The sequence below is a fragment of the Podarcis vaucheri genome (genome assembly GCF_965113315.1).
Source record: "Podarcis vaucheri genome assembly, chromosome: 1".
Lineage (NCBI taxonomy): Eukaryota > Metazoa > Chordata > Lepidosauria > Squamata > Lacertidae > Podarcis > Podarcis vaucheri.
Window position 1 is genome coordinate 90,378,208 of NC_138759.1, and position 17,323 is coordinate 90,395,530.

The window sequence follows — 17,323 nt, forward strand, 5'->3', positions numbered from 1 at the left end:
CACACGCTTTTACAGCTTACCCACAGACACCGTCTCTTTTTTACACACACACACGGAGCAGACGAACAGGCAGGCAGCAAAGGAAACAGTAGCCTCACCATATCAACATAATACTCGCAGGACCTAATTTATTGCTGGGGAGGGTGGAAGCTAACACAAGGCGGCTCACAGTTCCGTAGCACTTAGTCTCTCCCCCCGCCCCCTCTCTCACACGAGCACCCCACCCTCTCTCTCTCCCCCTTCCCCCACCCCCCTTACTCTTCGGATCCCTCTGCTAGTTGCGTTAGTTCCCCAGTAGCGCGCCAAGCTGGGCAAGGGAGCTGTCCAGAGCCTTTTGGTGCTGAAACTGCAGCAGCACTCTGACCAGCCCCCCTCCGCCGCTGCTTCCGCCAGCTTCCCTGGCATATTTTCTATGCTAAGCAAGACCTTTCCTTCCCCCACCCAAATGGTTTATTGACAGCGACTGCCGGCCCTGGAGGCGGAGAGAAGCAAGGCTGGGCAACAACCTGAATTTATCCTCCCTCTCCCGCTCGCTCGCTCTTTCCCCCCGCCGCCGCTTTTCTGTCTTGGCTTTATTTATTTAAGGGCTGAGCAGCAGCAGGCGGAGGAGGAGGAGAGAGAATCACGTTCCACCCATCCTTCCTCGCTCCCGCCCTTCCTCAACATCCCCATTTGCACTGCAAAACTATCCTCCTTTCCCATTGCATCCCATGGAGGTAGCAACAGCCACATCATCACTGAAAGCCGGATGGGAGAGAGCTGAGGGGAGGCTGGTGAAAGGGAGAAGCTGATCGCTGCCCAGACGCTAGGAGCTTCAAGCAAAATACCCCCACTCTTCGCTTTTTCCCCTTCTCGATCTGGCACATCGTATTCCTAACAAGCCTGCTTTCATTTTTTTTCTCCTACCCAAAGCCGAGGATACTATCTACGTGTGGGGTCCCCCACCCCCACCTCTTTTTATTTTAAAGACTTGCAATGGTTAAGCGTCAATGCCATTGAGCGAAAACAACAGTCAGAGAAAGAGGAGGAGAAGGAGGAGGAGGAGGAGGACAGGGGAAGAGGAAGATGAAACTGGAGACGGTTGTAGCGGCGGAAAAGAAGGAGCCTTATGCATCAAAAGGAGATCCCTGCATCTGCTGAACGCACCTTTTCCTCCGCGTCAGCCACAATGGTCTGTACAGGCTGTCAATGCGTTTGATGACGTCCCTATTTTGTGAAAGGGGAAAGGAAACGTGACAATGTAAGATCCACGTTCTCTTGGTCAATTTCGTGCGAAAAGGATAGAACCGTTTTCTACGGATTTGATTTCCTCCCCAAAGTCTAAGAGGGAAAACCATTTGAGGAATTACTAAGATCCACGTCCCCTCCTCAATCCTAATAATAATAATAATAATAATAATAATAATAATAATGTGTGTATGCGTGAGTGTGGTCCAGACAGTTCCTGGAACGGGGAGTGAAAACATAATCCAATGAATTTGGGTATATAAAAAATTAACCTCATTTAATACTCACTTCCTTTCAGGACTTTCAAATTTTCTATTGAGAATATTTTAATAAAGTAACATTTCAAGTAATCGGTGAGGATTTCACATCGAGGGTGTGTTTTCCCCTCTTCCCCAAGAAATGTGTGCATCTTTTTTCAATGAAATCAATTTTGATATTACTATTAATAATGATTATGATGATAGAAACAAGAACTAATTTTGCATTTTATTAATGATCTGCTCTGCTGATATTCTGTCAGAGACACATTTTTAAAACGTTCCAACTAAATAAAAATAGTAATAAGGAGAAATACTTGACATGCCAAATACTGTTGGAAAAAACTATATACACATATATATTTATTTTCTCCACACCTTCTGGTGACTTGAATTCCTCTTCCACTTCCTCCTTTTTTTGGAGTTACCAATTGTTATCAGTTTCCACCACATTTTCCGAACTATCCTACCCAGCACTTGGAGTGGATAAGGCTTCTTTCCATAACTATTTCATTTTAACTTTTTAAAAAGGAATTGTGGAATTGCTCATTTAAAAAAAGGAGATGTGAGAAGGAGGAGCTTGAAGTCAATGTTTTGTGGTTGTTGTTTTAAAAGGAAACCTCATGACTGTTGTGTGTGTGTGTGTGTTTAAAACGGGGTTGCTGTGACATATCCGAAAGATCTTCCTACAAATTCCACTTTTGTTATTTAGCTAGCTCTTATATATGTATCAGTGAATTTGGGTGGGAGCAGGGAAAAGGAAACGGAAATTAACCAATCCAGCCCTCTTGCTCTTGGGTGCCCCCTACCGGCCCCATTTTTTCCCACCCGTGCCTGTCTGGAAGGGAAGGCACATGTTAATACCAACCGGTGCGATCGTTTTATGGTACTGTTGCTGCGGATTGCTGATCCCCAGACAGATGTTGCGCCACCAGGGTCTCCTCAAGTGCCGCTGCCGCATGTTGTTCAATGACCTGAAGGTCTTCCTCCTGAGGAGACCCCCCGCGCCCCCTCCGCCCTCGCCGCCGCCTCTCCCTCCCATGAACAGTGGAGACCAAGCCTTGAGCTTGCAGGCTTCTAACAACAACACGCTGACCACGCTCTATGGAGGGCGAAGGGGACCTTGGAGAGCGCCGACTGCCGGGGGTGGTGGAGGAGGAGGGGGAGGGGGAGGGGGGGCAACGAGCCCTCCAGAAGAGGAGTGGGGAAGTCCTGGAGGAGAGGGAGAGCAGCCCATGTCTATGATGAGCAGCGCCTCCTCCGAGGACTTCTGCAAAGGGAAGGCGGAAGATCGGTATTCCCTGGGGAGCAGTTTGGACAGTGGCATGAGGACACCGCTCTGCAGGATCTGCTTTCAGGGCCCAGAGCAGGTGAGTGTGTGTGTTTATGCACATATATGTTTACATTCACCTGAGAGAGACTTCCTACAAAGCCAGACTTTCCTACACCTCCAAAATAGCACTTGCCCCTCCTCCCCACCCCACCCATCTCCACACTGATTCTCCACCCAAGCTGGAAAGGCTCCCTGCCCCCTCTCTCCACACATTCACACAGCTGCCTGGGGTGTTCCATTTATCTGTATCTGTAGTGAAGTTTCGAGAGAGAAAAAAGGAGAGTGGAGCAGACAGGGGGCACAATACCCCAACTTGGTAACTTTTGATGAAAGAGGACTGGAAAGTACTGCAACACAGTAGGCCCAGGATCAAAAGCACACAGGTGCATACACCAATCACAAACATGAGTAGACAAACCCCTCCAAAAAAAAGTATCACAACAAGGGTCCAGGACCACCCCCCTCCTTTTCTGCATAAGCAGTAGTAAACATAAAGTACAATTTAAAAAAGAAGAAGAAATCCAGAAATATTAACCTCCACATATGTAGTTGTTCTGCTGGTGAAGTTTAATTACATTCCTGGTAGTTTGTGCCAGGTCAGGCATTACTCTTCCATGCAACGGAGGAGTGAAAGAAATGATGAGTGAAAGAAATACAGTTTAATGCACTTGTGAAGGGTCTGTGAGCCGCCTTTTATGGTCAGCCCTGAAGATGCTAGCCATTCCTTGCTTTAAGTTCTGGTAGATGGTTTTTCTGTGTCAATAGCATTCCACATGCAAAGTTACATGGACATAGGCAAGTATTGCTCAGAGTTACACTGTTATTGCCTTCCTACTGCTGATTTGGTGTTATGTTTTGTTGCTTGACTTTCCAAACAGCAGAGGCATCGCTTTTGTTTGACTGATGGTTTGCAACTTGGTGCAGAAAAGTGGACTATACAGCTTCCCCCAGATAGCATTTCATTTCAAGTGTTTTGGAAATCTTTCAGACTTTCTAAGTTCGGTGTGATCCAGATTTGGTCAGAGTAGACCCATTGAAATCAGTTGAATTGGAAGTTAGTCTTGACTGATTGAAGTTTATGTATTTGAATGGGTCTACACTCCAAGTATGTCTAAGTTTGTATCCAAGCTTGTGCGATTTCATGTGTTAGAAAATATTGTGCATAATGAAAGTAATGTCATCTTTGATACCTGGCTGAAAGATCACAGTGTGTCAAATTAATGAATTAAACAAGCTTGTCTCAGATTGGCTAACTTCTGAAATGCTAAAAATGTGTGGACATCCTGAAAGCTTGAATTTCAGCACTGCTCAGCTAGCAGATGTTTAAAGATTATAAAATAAGGCAAAAGTAAACAAACAGCCAAGCAATTTAAAGCAATTAGTTTTTTAAAAAAACAAACAGCAGCACACTTTTCTAGGAAGTGTATTTAGAAAGCACGATGACATAATGATTCATTAGGGCTGGAATGCCCAGCTCCTGGCAGCCATCGATGAGATCGCACCTAAGCGCCCTCTGCGACCCCGCAGAAACCGGGCTCCCTGGTTTACCGAGGAGCTTCGGAAAATGAAGCGGGACCTCAGACGGCTAGAGCGAGTATGGCGGGGTGCCCGTGATGGAGCCTCAAGAACATCTTATAGGGCTTTTATGAAAACCTACGAGATGGCGGTGAAGGCTGCTAAGAAGTCATACTTCTCGGCCTCCATTGCATCCGCTAGCTCTCGCCCAGCGCAATTATTTAGCATAATCAGGTCTTTAACGTCCCTTGAGGGACAGCCAAATTTAAATAACAAATTGACACACAGCTGTGAGGCATTTGCGAGCTTTTTTGCGGAGAAGGTCTTGTCGCTCCGCCATGACCTCCCTGCCAATTTGGATACAATAAAGGAACTGGAGGCCCCTCGACTGTCCTCGGGTCCAGTATTGGACCACTTCGACCAGATATCCCCAGCCGATGTGGACAGACTCCTCCGAGCTGGAAAGCCCACCACTTGTCCTCTCGACCCGTGCCCGTCTTGGCTGATTAGAGCGTGTCCAGACGAGGTGCGGGCCCTCCTGGGGGATATCATCAATTTGTCCCTTGGCACGGGGACATTCCCAGGGGAACTGAAGGAGGCAGTGGTGCGCCCGCTCTTAAAGAAAACATCATTAGATCCTTTAGATCTATCCAATTACCGCCCGGTTTCGAATCTTCCGTTCCTGGGTAAGGTGATTGAGAGAGCGGTTGCTGAACAGCTTGGTAGGTTTCTGGATGAAACATCGGCTCTGGATCCATTCCAGTCCGGCTTCCGCGCTGGTCATGGGACCGAGACGGCTCTGGTCGCCCTAACAGATGACCTTCGTAGACAGCTGGATCGAGGCGGGTCGGGGCTGCTGATTCTTCTAGACCTATCAGCAGCTTTCGACATGGTCGATCACGAACTTTTGGACCACCGCCTTACCGACGTGGGGATCCAGGGCACAGTCCTTCAATGGCTGCGCTCGTTTCTCTCTGGTCGGGGACAGAGGGTGGCGCTTGGGGGGGAATTGTCATCGCGCCACTCCTTGGTGTGTGGAGTACCTCAGGGCGCGATACTCTCCCCGATGCTTTTCAACATCTTTATGCGCCCCCTCGCCCAGCTTGTTCGGAGTTTTGGGCTGGGTTGTCATCAGTATGCCGATGACACCCAACTCTATCTGTTGATGGATGGCCATCCTGACTCGGCCCCAGACACACTGACCAGATGTTTGGAAGCTGTGGCTGGATGGTTACGTGGGAGCCGGTTGAAGCTAAATCCTTCGAAGACAGAGGTCCTGTGGCTGGGACGGGGCGATATGGGATTGGGGGGGCAACTCCCATCTCTTGCGGGGGCGCAATTAGTGCCAGCACCGTCCGTTAAGAGTTTGGGTGTAATCCTCGACACCTCCCTTTCCATGGAGGCGCAGATTGCAGCTATAACAAAGGCGGCATTTTTCCATCTCCGCCAAGCTAAGCAGTTGGCTCCTTACCTCTCTCGCCCTGACCTAGCCACTGTGATCCACGCGACGGTCACCTCCAGACTGGATTATTGTAACTCGCTCTACGTGGGGCTGCCCTTGAGACTGACCCAGAAACTCCAGCGGGTGCAGAATGCTGCAGCGAGACTCCTTACGAGGTCTTCGCTGCGAGATCACATTCACCCGGTGCTATACCAGCTGCACTGGCTCCCGGTGGAGTACAGGATCAGGTTTAAGGTGCTGGTTTTAGCCTTTAAAGCCCTATATGGCCTAGGACCCTCGTACCTACGGGACCGCCTCTCCTGGTATGCCCCACAGAGAAACCTACGGTCTTCAAATAAAAACATCTTGAAGGTCCCAGGCCACAGAGAAGTTAGGCTGGTCTCAACTAGAGCCAGGGCTTTTTCTGCTGTGGCTCCGATCTGGTGGAACACTCTGTCACAAGAGACCAGGGCCCTGCGGGACTTGACATCCTTCCGCAGGGCCTGCAAGACAGAGCTGTTCCACCAGGCCTTTGGCCAGGGCACAGCCTGACTCCCTCCCTCGGCAATCTTCGCAGAGCTCTGGCCCAATGGTTGCTAGTGGCTTGAATTAATTAATTTTTATAATGAATGATTTTAGAATGTTGTTTATGTTGTACTTTTGTACTGTTTTATTGTTGTTAGCCGCCCTGAGCCCGGCTTCGGCTGGGGAGGGCGGGATATAAATAAAATTTATTATTATTATTATTATTAGGAATGATGAGCAATTGAAATTGTGCAACAAAACTTCTAAACTTTCATTTTTGGTGTGAGGGCTCACCCATCACAATCAGATACACTGGACACATTTGGAGTGCAGCGTCTTTTTCATAGCCTTTGGACATACATACATACATACATACATACTATGCTATTGTGCAACTCCTGTTTGATTGTAATATGCTCAGAGCAGATGTTTCCACTAAATTGTGTTCATTGACCACAATCTGTTACACAGTTGCACATGTTTCAGCATTATTAAAATAGCTGGAGCTACTCCGTGCTGTATCACAAACATTGTTTTAACATGGATATCCTGTAGCCTTGATCATGATTGGTTGTATAGTATTTGTGAGGCCACATTAGATGCTTTCATGAAATAAAGTGATGTGGTAATATCTGTAATGCAGAGTCAGAATATAGGATTTATCTCTGTAGAGTCAGGTTGGCACCTTGGAACCAGACAATGAAGACCCTGAATTTGCCTCTGTTCTCATACAATATTTCATAGGTTGGACTTGGGCATCTTTATCTCTGAGTCTCAGTTTTGAGCCAGCAAAAGGACTCACCATGGCCAGTCAAAATGCTGAACAAGTTGAGAATGGTAAAGCCTGTTCAGTGATAAAGTATTATTGAAAGAATAGTGGTGCTAATGTTGTTGTTGTTAACACACACACAATGCTATAGTTGAAAGGAAGACTGAGAAGAATGCTTCTACATGTAGCATTCTGAAAAGTTCTCTGTGGAACATCAGATGGCTAACTTATGCTTCCAATTCTGGTGGGCCACTGTGGTTTCAATTGTATGGTTTGACCAGTGGATGGTTCAGCCTTCCAACAGACTGTGTGTGTGTGTGTGTGTGTGTGTGTGTGTGTCTATGGTGAGAGGTTTGGATGAGATGGTCTTTCATGCCTTCCAGTAATGGTAAATGAACCAGTGGCAAAACACTCTTCCATCATACGCTTAGTAGCAATTAGAACTTGAGCTTTGCTATTTGCAGACATAGATCCAAAATAACAAGCAGGGGTGATGAATGCTTTGTGTAGTATAAAACTGGTTCCTGGCCTGACACCATGCAGGCACCAAAATAGCAATCACTCTGATGATTACACTCCTGTCACCCAGAATGCTTGTGCTCAGTTGCACACGGATACACATCCAGGGTTCAACCAGTTATTCATACACCAAGCATCCAACCTGTGGCTCACTGCAGCTCTCAAAGATCAGATGCACATTGGCTAATACCAAATTGCAGAAATCCACTAGTACAGGCTCCGCTTTATGTGAAAGACAAAAATACTTTCCCTCCAACAAATAAAAATGTAAGAAGGTCACAGTACAATACATATATTTTAAAAACAGAAACTGAGAAAGGTTAACTACAGTCCTGCACATAAAATGCACAGGCACTGCAGCAAATTGGCAGAACAGGAGGGGGAATGCAATGTACTTATACCAGGTAGGTTCAGAATCTGCTGGAAGATCTCTTTAGTTCTGCTGCAGTCTCAATCCTGCCCTTTTACTAGAACAGAGGTTGGCTTGAGTGGAAATGGTTTACCTTAACTGGATTCTTAGTGCCATGCACCAACTCCATCCTTAGTACAGCAAATGTTGCATTTAGTAGTAAAAATTCTGTTGTTGTTGTTGTTTAGTCATTTAGTAGTGTCCAACTCTTCGTGACCCCATGGACCAGAGCACGCCAGGCACTCCTGTCATCCCAAACTCATGAAATTAGCATTTACTTTTTGGGGGTAATCCTGCTGCTAATGTTTAATGTAAGAGTAATGTAACGTAATAAGGAATGACATATATTTCCTAGCTTAGTTTGTGAGGCTGTACCAAAAAATGGGCTGGAATCAGGATTTGCTGTAGTTTCTCTTACATCACTGTGTGGAATCCAGAGCTGACTTTGCTATACTGTGAGTGTAAATGTTAAGGTCTCCTAAGGAAGAAAGGAAAAGGCATTTTAGTCGTCAGCATTTTAGTAGAGCCTTGAGTCTATTGTAACGGCATTGGATGGAGCATGTCTTGCGGCCTAATAAGAAAAATTCAGCATCTCACAAGGGTAGTGAAGATGCCTCATACTCATGCAGCATCTCAAACATAAAGAGTTTGGCAGAGAGATTCATAGTGAGGAATGGAAACAGAAGGGATCTTGCGTGACTTCAGTTTGTCCAGCAGTGAGAATGGTATCTAGAAAAACTGAAGTGCCCAGCTGGGGGGGGAAAGCCCTGGTGGTTACCTAGATCTTGTTGCTGGTTGTGATGTCCTGGTACTGTGTTGTCCAATATTTGTTTTGACCAGCTGTAAGTCTCTACCAGGGCTATAACTAGAAATGGCTCTTTGGCAGCTGTCCCCATGTGGTGAGTCACAGAACAGTGATTGGAACATTATTCTGAGCGATTCAACATTATCATTCTCTGGATTGAGTGGCAGTTGGTTGGCCATTGAGTCTTTTTAGACAAGAAGAGTTCCTGTTTGAGATGATAATTTGAGTAAACAAAAACCAAAAAACAGGCTCTTGTATGTTCTTTAGCTTTGAGTCACATCTGACTGCTGCCCAAGGCTGTGCCCTGACACTGGCATACATTTGTACAAGCTTCTGTGGTTTGGGCAAGTCAGAACCTCTTTGGAGATAGGTGCAAACAAAGGTACAAACATGACATGCAAGGGATTTGGTGGGAGCTCCTGAGGCCGCTGTTGCAGTTCTTGGGCTAGGTCCTGGTGCTGAGGTGTCCATAGAGAGCATTGGTTATTGTTATTATGTGTGCTTAAGGTCCCAGGTTCAAGCCACGGCATCTCCACGTAAGAATGGGAATGGTGAAACCCTGGAGAGCTGCTGCCAGTTTGTGTTTGCAACACTGCGTTTGCTGGGCCAATGGGTCGGACCCTGTGTAAAGCAACCCCCATTGTTCCTCTTTCCTGCCACTGTCACTCTTGTACCTAATCGCTGCACAGAACCAGAGTGCTGATTTGCAGTATACTCTGTTAGCCAGAGGATAAATGACCAGTGAGACACAGTCCTTGGTGGTGACTTCTGTAATTGATGGTTTCAGCAAAATGCCTTAAGATGATTTAAAAACAAAACAAACAAACAAAAAACCCTCTCTGTTTAAATACACATTTTTCCCCCCTCTGCCAGACAAATTACACCTTGTGGAATTTTATTTCTTTTTTATATGTTTAGAAAGCCACTCTTCTGAAGATGCATGCAACTATTCCCCTTGCATATCCTGCATAATTCATCTTTATAGAGGTACACAAACTGTTTATCTTTCTGCACTAGTCCAGGAAAGATGGAATCTATGAAGCGTGGCTTTGTGTGTGTGTGTGTGTATGTAGAGATTATAATCAGCGTTAAAGCAAACAGTCTGCTTTAGAGAGCACTGAAGCCTTAAGACAATGGCAGCACAATTGTATGCCTGCCTACTCAAAAGTAAGTCCCATTGAGTACAGTGGAGCTTACTCCTTTGTAAGTGGGTATATGATTATATGATGACAGCCTTAGGGTCAAAACACACATTGCTGGATTTTAAAATAATTAGGCATGGAAGGCTCCCCCTCCATTTGCATTAAGTGCACAGGAAAGGGATATTTATTCCCTCCCTTCCTGGCCATGATCATGGATGGAAACCAACCCAGCTTTGATCCCACAAGTTCAAGTCCAATGTAGTGGGGGTGAACCCTGTGCAAGGCCAAAATTTGAGACCCTCTCTAGCCCCTGCCAGGTAAGTGGCACCAGGTTTTCAGAAGGAGGCAGGAGGGCTCTGGTAGGTCTTAGAGCCACCGCCCCCTCATTCCCAAAGTTGGTAAGTCCTTGCTGGGTTTGGGGAAGAAGGTGGGAAGGCTCTAGTACCCTGCCAGAGCCCTCATTCCCTTGAGAAGGGTTAAACCTCCCTCACCATGCTCTGCAGTCTAAATGAAAGCTGCTCCCCACCTCCATACTTAACTTAAAATATCTCCCAATGGCTCATAATAATAAAAATATAGCATAGCTTGGCCCTCAAACACTTGCTTTTTGATTTATTATTATGTATTTATTAGTATTATTTTTAAGTGTGTTCCAGATGTTTTAGATTACAACTGTGCTGGCTGAGGTTGATAGGAGTTGTAGTCCAAAATAGCTGGAGGGCAATATATTGGCATAGGCTGCAAGAGAAACAAACAACAACAACCACCTCACGCCTGGAAGGTATGTTTTCAGAGTCTCCTGAAATCAATGGGGCATAGTAACCAGATGCAGCTCTGAAAGTAGAGGATTCCACATCTGCAGGGCCACCACAAAGGATGCCTGAGGTGGACTTTTGAGGAAGGTATTTGATGTGAATCTCAGTGCACACGAAACATTGTTATTATTACTATTATTTATCAGACATATATTTTTTTCTTCAACAGGCAATCATATATGTGATAGGAACAGCAATAACAGCAACAGGAAAGAAGAAAATGTTATACAGTTGAGTTATAATTATCATTCTCCTTAGAACATTGAAAATCCATAATTAACACTCAGATTCCATATACTCTACAATACTCCAAAAAATTGTTCCTTCTTAACATGAACATGTTAAGCGTATAATCACAGCCCTCAAATCTTAGGTAATGCATTAATTCTGCCATCACCACATAGTCACCAGATGGACGGACTATAAATTATTATTATTATTATTATCATCCTCATCATCATCCTCATCATCATCATTATAGTCCCATATTTTATCATGCCATTCTTTAACTGTTTGGGACTATTGCCCACCTCCATTTGCCAGCATATAAAATTCTGGTAGCTGCTAGCAAATATGAAATCATTTCCTTATGTTCTTTCTTTATTGACCTTTCCAAATAATTTAATAGAATTGTAAGTGGATGCAACGGAAATTCATAACCCAACATTTTCACTAGCCGAACTTTAATTTTCTCCCAGAACTTTCTTGCCAAGTCAGATTATATTGGTGTTAGTGATTATGCTTTGATTTGATATATAATGCCTATATGTTAGTATGAACATATACTCAGAATTTCTTAGGTTTATAGAATATTCTGCAGGTGAGGTCTACACAATACAAAAGGCAGAAATGTTGTTTCTTTTTTTAAAAAAAGAAGAAACAGCAACAAGCCTGAATGGCCACACCGAAAAAGGCTGTCACCCATGAGATTTATAAGAAATTAAGGTAACACCAAAATATCCTTGCCAGAGGTTATTTATACCATAAATATAATGTATTAGCTTCCCAATTGCTTCTTTCCAAGAGAGATGAATAGATTCATTGAACCAGCCTCTCTTGGCAAAGACATATGCAGCCTTTTGAGTTCCACATGTGCCTTTATCAGGCAATAATCTCCACCAGAATTTGAATACTGAGAATGAACATATCTGCTTCCCCATCCTCTGCCCAATTATGAAATAATAAGGAAGGACAGGAAGCATATTGAAGAATGCTTTAAAAAAAAGCATTGTTGATTGGAAATGCAAACTTTCAGGCAGGAACTGTTTCTGCATACAATACACTGTCTAGTCCCATAAAGAGATGCAAATCCTATTTTGATTTTCTTTACAAACAAGCCTAAATAAGATTTCTCCCTGTGCGTCTTTCTCATCTGTCTTTGCAAGATTTTTTTTTAATATATATATATATATATATATACACACACACCGTATTTTTTGCACCATAACACTCACTTTTTTCCTCCTAGAAAGTAAGGGGAAATGTCTGTGCGTGTTATGGAGGTAATGCCTATGGGTGGCATGCCTACGGGTTTTCCTCCTCTAAAAACTACGTGCGTGTTATGGTCGGGTGCGTGTTATAGAGCGAAAAATACAGTAATCTCACGACTAAAGCAAGCCAAAAAGGCTGCAAGGATTTTCAGATTTCAGTTTTTTGGGAGTCCGAAACACGACAGCCTCCAAGAAGCTGGCTTGCTTGTATCTTAAGATCTGTGTGTGTGATGGTGGCTTTTATGTATAAGCCCATGGTTTCTGTTAAAACTCATGTTGGGCAAAGGGAGTAGAGATAAAGAAACATTTGGGCTTCGCTTTAAGTGAAAGCAACTCCATAATGCTGCTTTGTGTAAGGTTACCAGACATCCTCATTTCCCGGGGACAGTCCCCGGATTTACAAATCAGTCCCCATACAAAATCCATTGAAGTTGGAAAGTGTCCCTGGATTCATTGAAAAAAATCTGGGAACCTTGTGGTTCCTTCCTTTCCCTGAGCGGGTACGTTGTGAGCCTCAAGGTCCCTGGTTTACATCTTGCCTGAGCCACAAACTCATGAGATGTCCTTAAGTATGCCATTATTCTCTCAACTTCAGATCCCCCTCTGCATGTGGGACCTACAATAAAATGTTGCAGTGCGGAGTGCTCTTGCTCAGCGTGCCAGCCAGCCATGCACCTTGTTGCATTTCCCTCTCCCTTTGCTCTATCACTTTCCCCTCTGTCAGTCAGTATTCTGTGCCCACTTAGCATGCAACACCTCCTCCAGCCAGATCCAGGTATCAGAGACTTGATTCATTTCCACTGAGATATTGTGGATTTTCTCTGTTTGGGAACTAAGATTCAGGAACAAGGGTGATTCATAAACACGTGCCCAAGTGCATAGGAGTGATAGGCCTCTTGACTATTTTCTTGTTTCAGTTCACAACATCTGTTCACAAAGCATGGCTTAGCTTGGACAGAAAAGAAATTGAGATTCTTTGACAGGTGAACCTCCGTGTTCAATAGGTCTGAATCCTACCTGGAGGGGAACCGAGCAGGTCATCAGAGAAAGAGAAAAAATTAAGAAGAAAAAGCTTCTTTCACTTCAGTGAATGGCAAGATTGCAAGGCAGCAGTGCATAAACTCTCCTTCTGTAGTTATGTCCCCTTGTTGCTACTTATTGTGTTGAGAGGGCAAGACTATCAAAACCTCCTTCAGATCTGGAAGGCTCTGGAGCATGAAATAGGGGTTCCTTCCTGTAAAATGTAAATATGCTGAGCCCATATATTTTGAAGGTGGCATCTCTCTATTTGAATTTGCCTCTGCTTTCCCCTCTCAGGCTTCACTTGAGCTTAGTCCAAAGGGAAGATATAGTAGCTGGGAATGTGAATTCTGGATATGTGATCTGCTTTAGGGAACTCCCTATACTCATTCCAATATAGGCATATAGAGTTCCTTCTGGTAGGGAGGATCCGGAGCCTGAAACACACATTCCTTTGAGTTGTTGGCTCACCCACTGAGCTTCGTGGCTCAGTCTATCTAGCCCACCCACCTCTATCATTCATTCATTCATTCATTCATTCATTCCCCACCCTTCATCATAAGGTTACAACATTAAAAACAATATTAAAAACAATGAAATCAACTCTATTTTCAAAGTATGATGGCAAGAGCAGTTGCTAAGGATAGCTTGCTCTTTTTCCTTGTCCATAACAACAGGGGTGAGGAATTTTTTGGGCATGGTGAGCCAGATTGTTGCTTTTCATCATCCCTGTAGGCCAGGAACAACCTACCTGTCAGTCACTTGATATCATTATGCGGTCACATGATTAGCAAGTGGGTTGTCCCATTCCCTTGCACAGTGCTTCCCAAGCACATGACAACCAGCTCGTGGGAACCACAACGCTTTGCTGCGGATAAGCGCTATACATTGGACTGTGATGATTAGAGCCCCGAGTTGGTGGAAGTCAAATGCCAGCCTGCTAGGATCCTCCCAATCAATGCCAACCAATTCTGTATTCTACCATATGTTGGAGGCCAGTGCTGGTTTGCAGACTTTTCTTTCTTTGGTGGACCTTCTAAAGGTAAAGGTACCCCTGCCCGTACAGGCTAGTCGTGTCTGATTCTGGGGTTGCGTGCTCATCTCGCTCTAGAGGCCGGGGGCCAGTGCTGTCCGAAGGCACTTCCGGGTCACGTGGCCAGCGTGACGAAGCTGCAGCTGGCGAGCCAGCACCAGCGCAGCACACGGAAACGCCATTTACCTTCCCGCTATAAAGCAGTACCTATTTATCTACTTGCACTTAAGAGTGCTTTCAAACTGCTAGGTGGGCAGGAGCTGGGACCGAACGACGGGAGCTCACTCCGCTGCGGGGATTCGAACCGCTGACCATACGATCGGCAAGTTCTAGGCACTGAAGTTTTACCCACAGCGCCACCCGTGTCCCCATGCCTTCAGATGTCTTCTAAAAGTCAGATACTAGCTACCAGTCAACAGTTACTAGCCATGATGACTCTGTTCTGCCTCCATTGTTGGGGGGGAGGGGACAATGCCCCTCTGAATGCCAGTTTCTGGGACTCACAAGTGTAGAGAGTGGTGTTGCACTCATGTCCTACTTGAAGACTTCCCTGGTTGGTCATTGTGAGATAATGATAGTAAGCTAGATGGGCCTATAGCCTGTTCCATATGGTTCTTCTTATCTTCTCCTGATCCAAACTTCTAATTTTAGATCGTGAGGGCCCTTGGCTATAAGCAGTGATGTTTGTAACACTATACATTATGGACACAGGACTTCCACTGTTGCTAACAACTCCCATCTTTCTTGTAACATCAAGTCCCACCTTCTACTTACATTGTTGTGAAGGCTATAGGCAGGGTTTATTTTACTTTTATTCTTCTACAGCACTTAGCTAGGCGGCCTGGGAACTTAATAATCATAATTGCACTATATCCAGAGAACTCTAGGAAATAAGCTATGCCACACTCTTTGGAGAAACAAAATCCCCTAAAGAATTAGCCTTTTATTGCAATATGTTTTTTCAATCAATCAATCAAATCCTGTTATATGGTTTAATCCGTTTAACAAAAACGGATAAATTCCAGAGCTCAGGTTGTTACCGCATACAAACCTTGACTGAACAAAGAAACCACCTGAGAGAATGTTTAATCTGCTAGCAACTTGTAAACTGAAAGCTAATGGAGGGGAATATATGAAGGAGGATTCTGAAGAGAATCCGACATTTACTTTGAAATGTGCTGGGGCTACCACCCTGGAATAACTATGAATAATACGACTCTCGCACAGGACTTAAAGATTATCTTCTTCTTCTTTTTTCTTTTTAAAAAAATCTCCTTCTGAACAGAAGCTCTTTGAATTTAAGTGCTTTGTACAAGGTCACATAGCAAACCCGTCTCAGGACCCGCATCACAACTCTTGACACTGCTGGCTTTAGGCATAAAGTGCTGTAGTAAAAGATTAAACGGTGCTATCAGTGGGAGTGGCTGTCTGCTCTGCCGTTGAGTAATGTAATGTTTCCAGAGATTTGCAGAAACACTGTAAAGAAATCAAAGGAACTTTGGAAGAAGAATGCCCTTTCTTGAAGAATGACATTTATTTCCACACCGGGCTTTCTGTTTTGGGTATGCACAAGGCTGATTAACCACCCGCATTGTGATGGTGGAAATCATGTCCCCAACTCACTCCAAGTCACTGTGACACCTCTGTGATTATCCTCTGTGAGGAGCGATGTGGGTGGCGGTGCATGCAGCTGTGTGATGGAACACTTAGACAAAGAGAGAGAAAGTGAGGCATGGAGACGTGTGTGTGTGTGTGTGTGTGTGTGTGTGTGTGTGTGTGTGTGCTGTTACATAGAAATCTGCCTTATACCGAATCAGACCCGTTGGTCCATCTAGCTTAGGGTTGTCTACACTGACTGGCAGTGGTCTTCCAAAGAGGAATCATTTCCAGTACTACCTTCTGCATGAAACACAGATGCTCTGGCAGATCAAGTGGATGGATTATGCTGAAACAGCTAAAATGACCGGAGGAATCAGAAATCAGGAAGAGCACAATTTTGATAAGGAGTGGGGGAAATTTATAAGCTGCCTTAAAAACCATCGTAAACAGTTAAAATCGTTAGTAGGATTAGAATATCACTTGGAAATGTGAAAGATTTGGATTATCATAAAAGATGCAGGAGGAAATGATTAACAAAAGGACCCACAAAGGGAAGGAGGGAAGTCCAAGAGATTCCTTGGAATCTTGTTTTTATGTTGTATGTTCGATATATGACCGCAGAGAAACCAAATCTGAAAATCCAAATAAAATTATAAGACAAAAAAAAGAAAAAGAAAAGAAAAGCAGATCACAGGGTGTTAGCCCTTCCTCACTATTGTATATAAACTGGTGGTGGTGATGAAGTACTGGATATTTGTTACAGCTGGCTTTTATTTACAATTTTATGGTTGTGGCTGCATTTTAGTATATTTTATTTGTATGTTGCCTAAGAGGATATTACTCTTAAAGGTGGTCTAGAAGCATTCAAAATATCATAACAACGACAACAGCAATAGTGTGAATGAGAATTGATGCAAACTTGCAAAATCAGGCTTATTTCTCTTTTTCTCTGTGCCACAGGGTGCTATGTTTAAACAAACGGCAGTGAGGCAGCTGCAGTTTACAATGTGCTTTTATCTCTTTGCCTAATTCTGAAGTCTCCGCCCTGCCCTTTCTGGACCCTAATCAAGGCCACTATTGCATTTCCCCTGCCACGACCAAACTCATGCCCTGTTACCTGCATGGGTGCCTCTCTGGTTGTGTCCTAGACTAGTCTGGTATATGTGTCAAGGCCTCTGCCTATGTGATTTGTCCTGATGCCATGCAAATGACAGCCTGAAAGGCTGTTCATCACTCATCTGGTGTCCTGATGTGTCGTTCAGTTTCAATATAAATTACGGAGGCTAACAGCACCTTGGGAATATGATTTCTGTCAGGCCAATAGTAGAAGTGGAAAGGGTTAAGCCTCACCTCCCCAATGAAAACTGTTAAAGAGTTGCAGGAGCGAGAAATTCCTGTTGTTACATTTTTAAAAAATACAGGCA

The 17,323-nt window shown here is 44.4% G+C and overlaps 1 protein-coding gene across 2 annotated transcripts in view; it reads left to right on the forward strand.

Moving 5' to 3' along the window:
• Positions 1 to 342: 342 nt before the first annotated feature.
• The window catches only part of MARCHF4 (membrane associated ring-CH-type finger 4), a 110,189-nt gene continuing 93,208 nt past the window's right edge, over positions 343 to 17,323 (forward strand). For both annotated transcript variants that reach the window (XM_082238561.1, XM_082238562.1), the window contains exon 1: positions 343 to 2,854. In XM_082238561.1, coding sequence (XP_082094687.1) covers positions 2,339 to 2,854 — 516 coding nt within the window. In that variant the 5' untranslated portion in view covers positions 343 to 2,338. The remainder of the gene's footprint in view (positions 2,855 to 17,323) is intronic.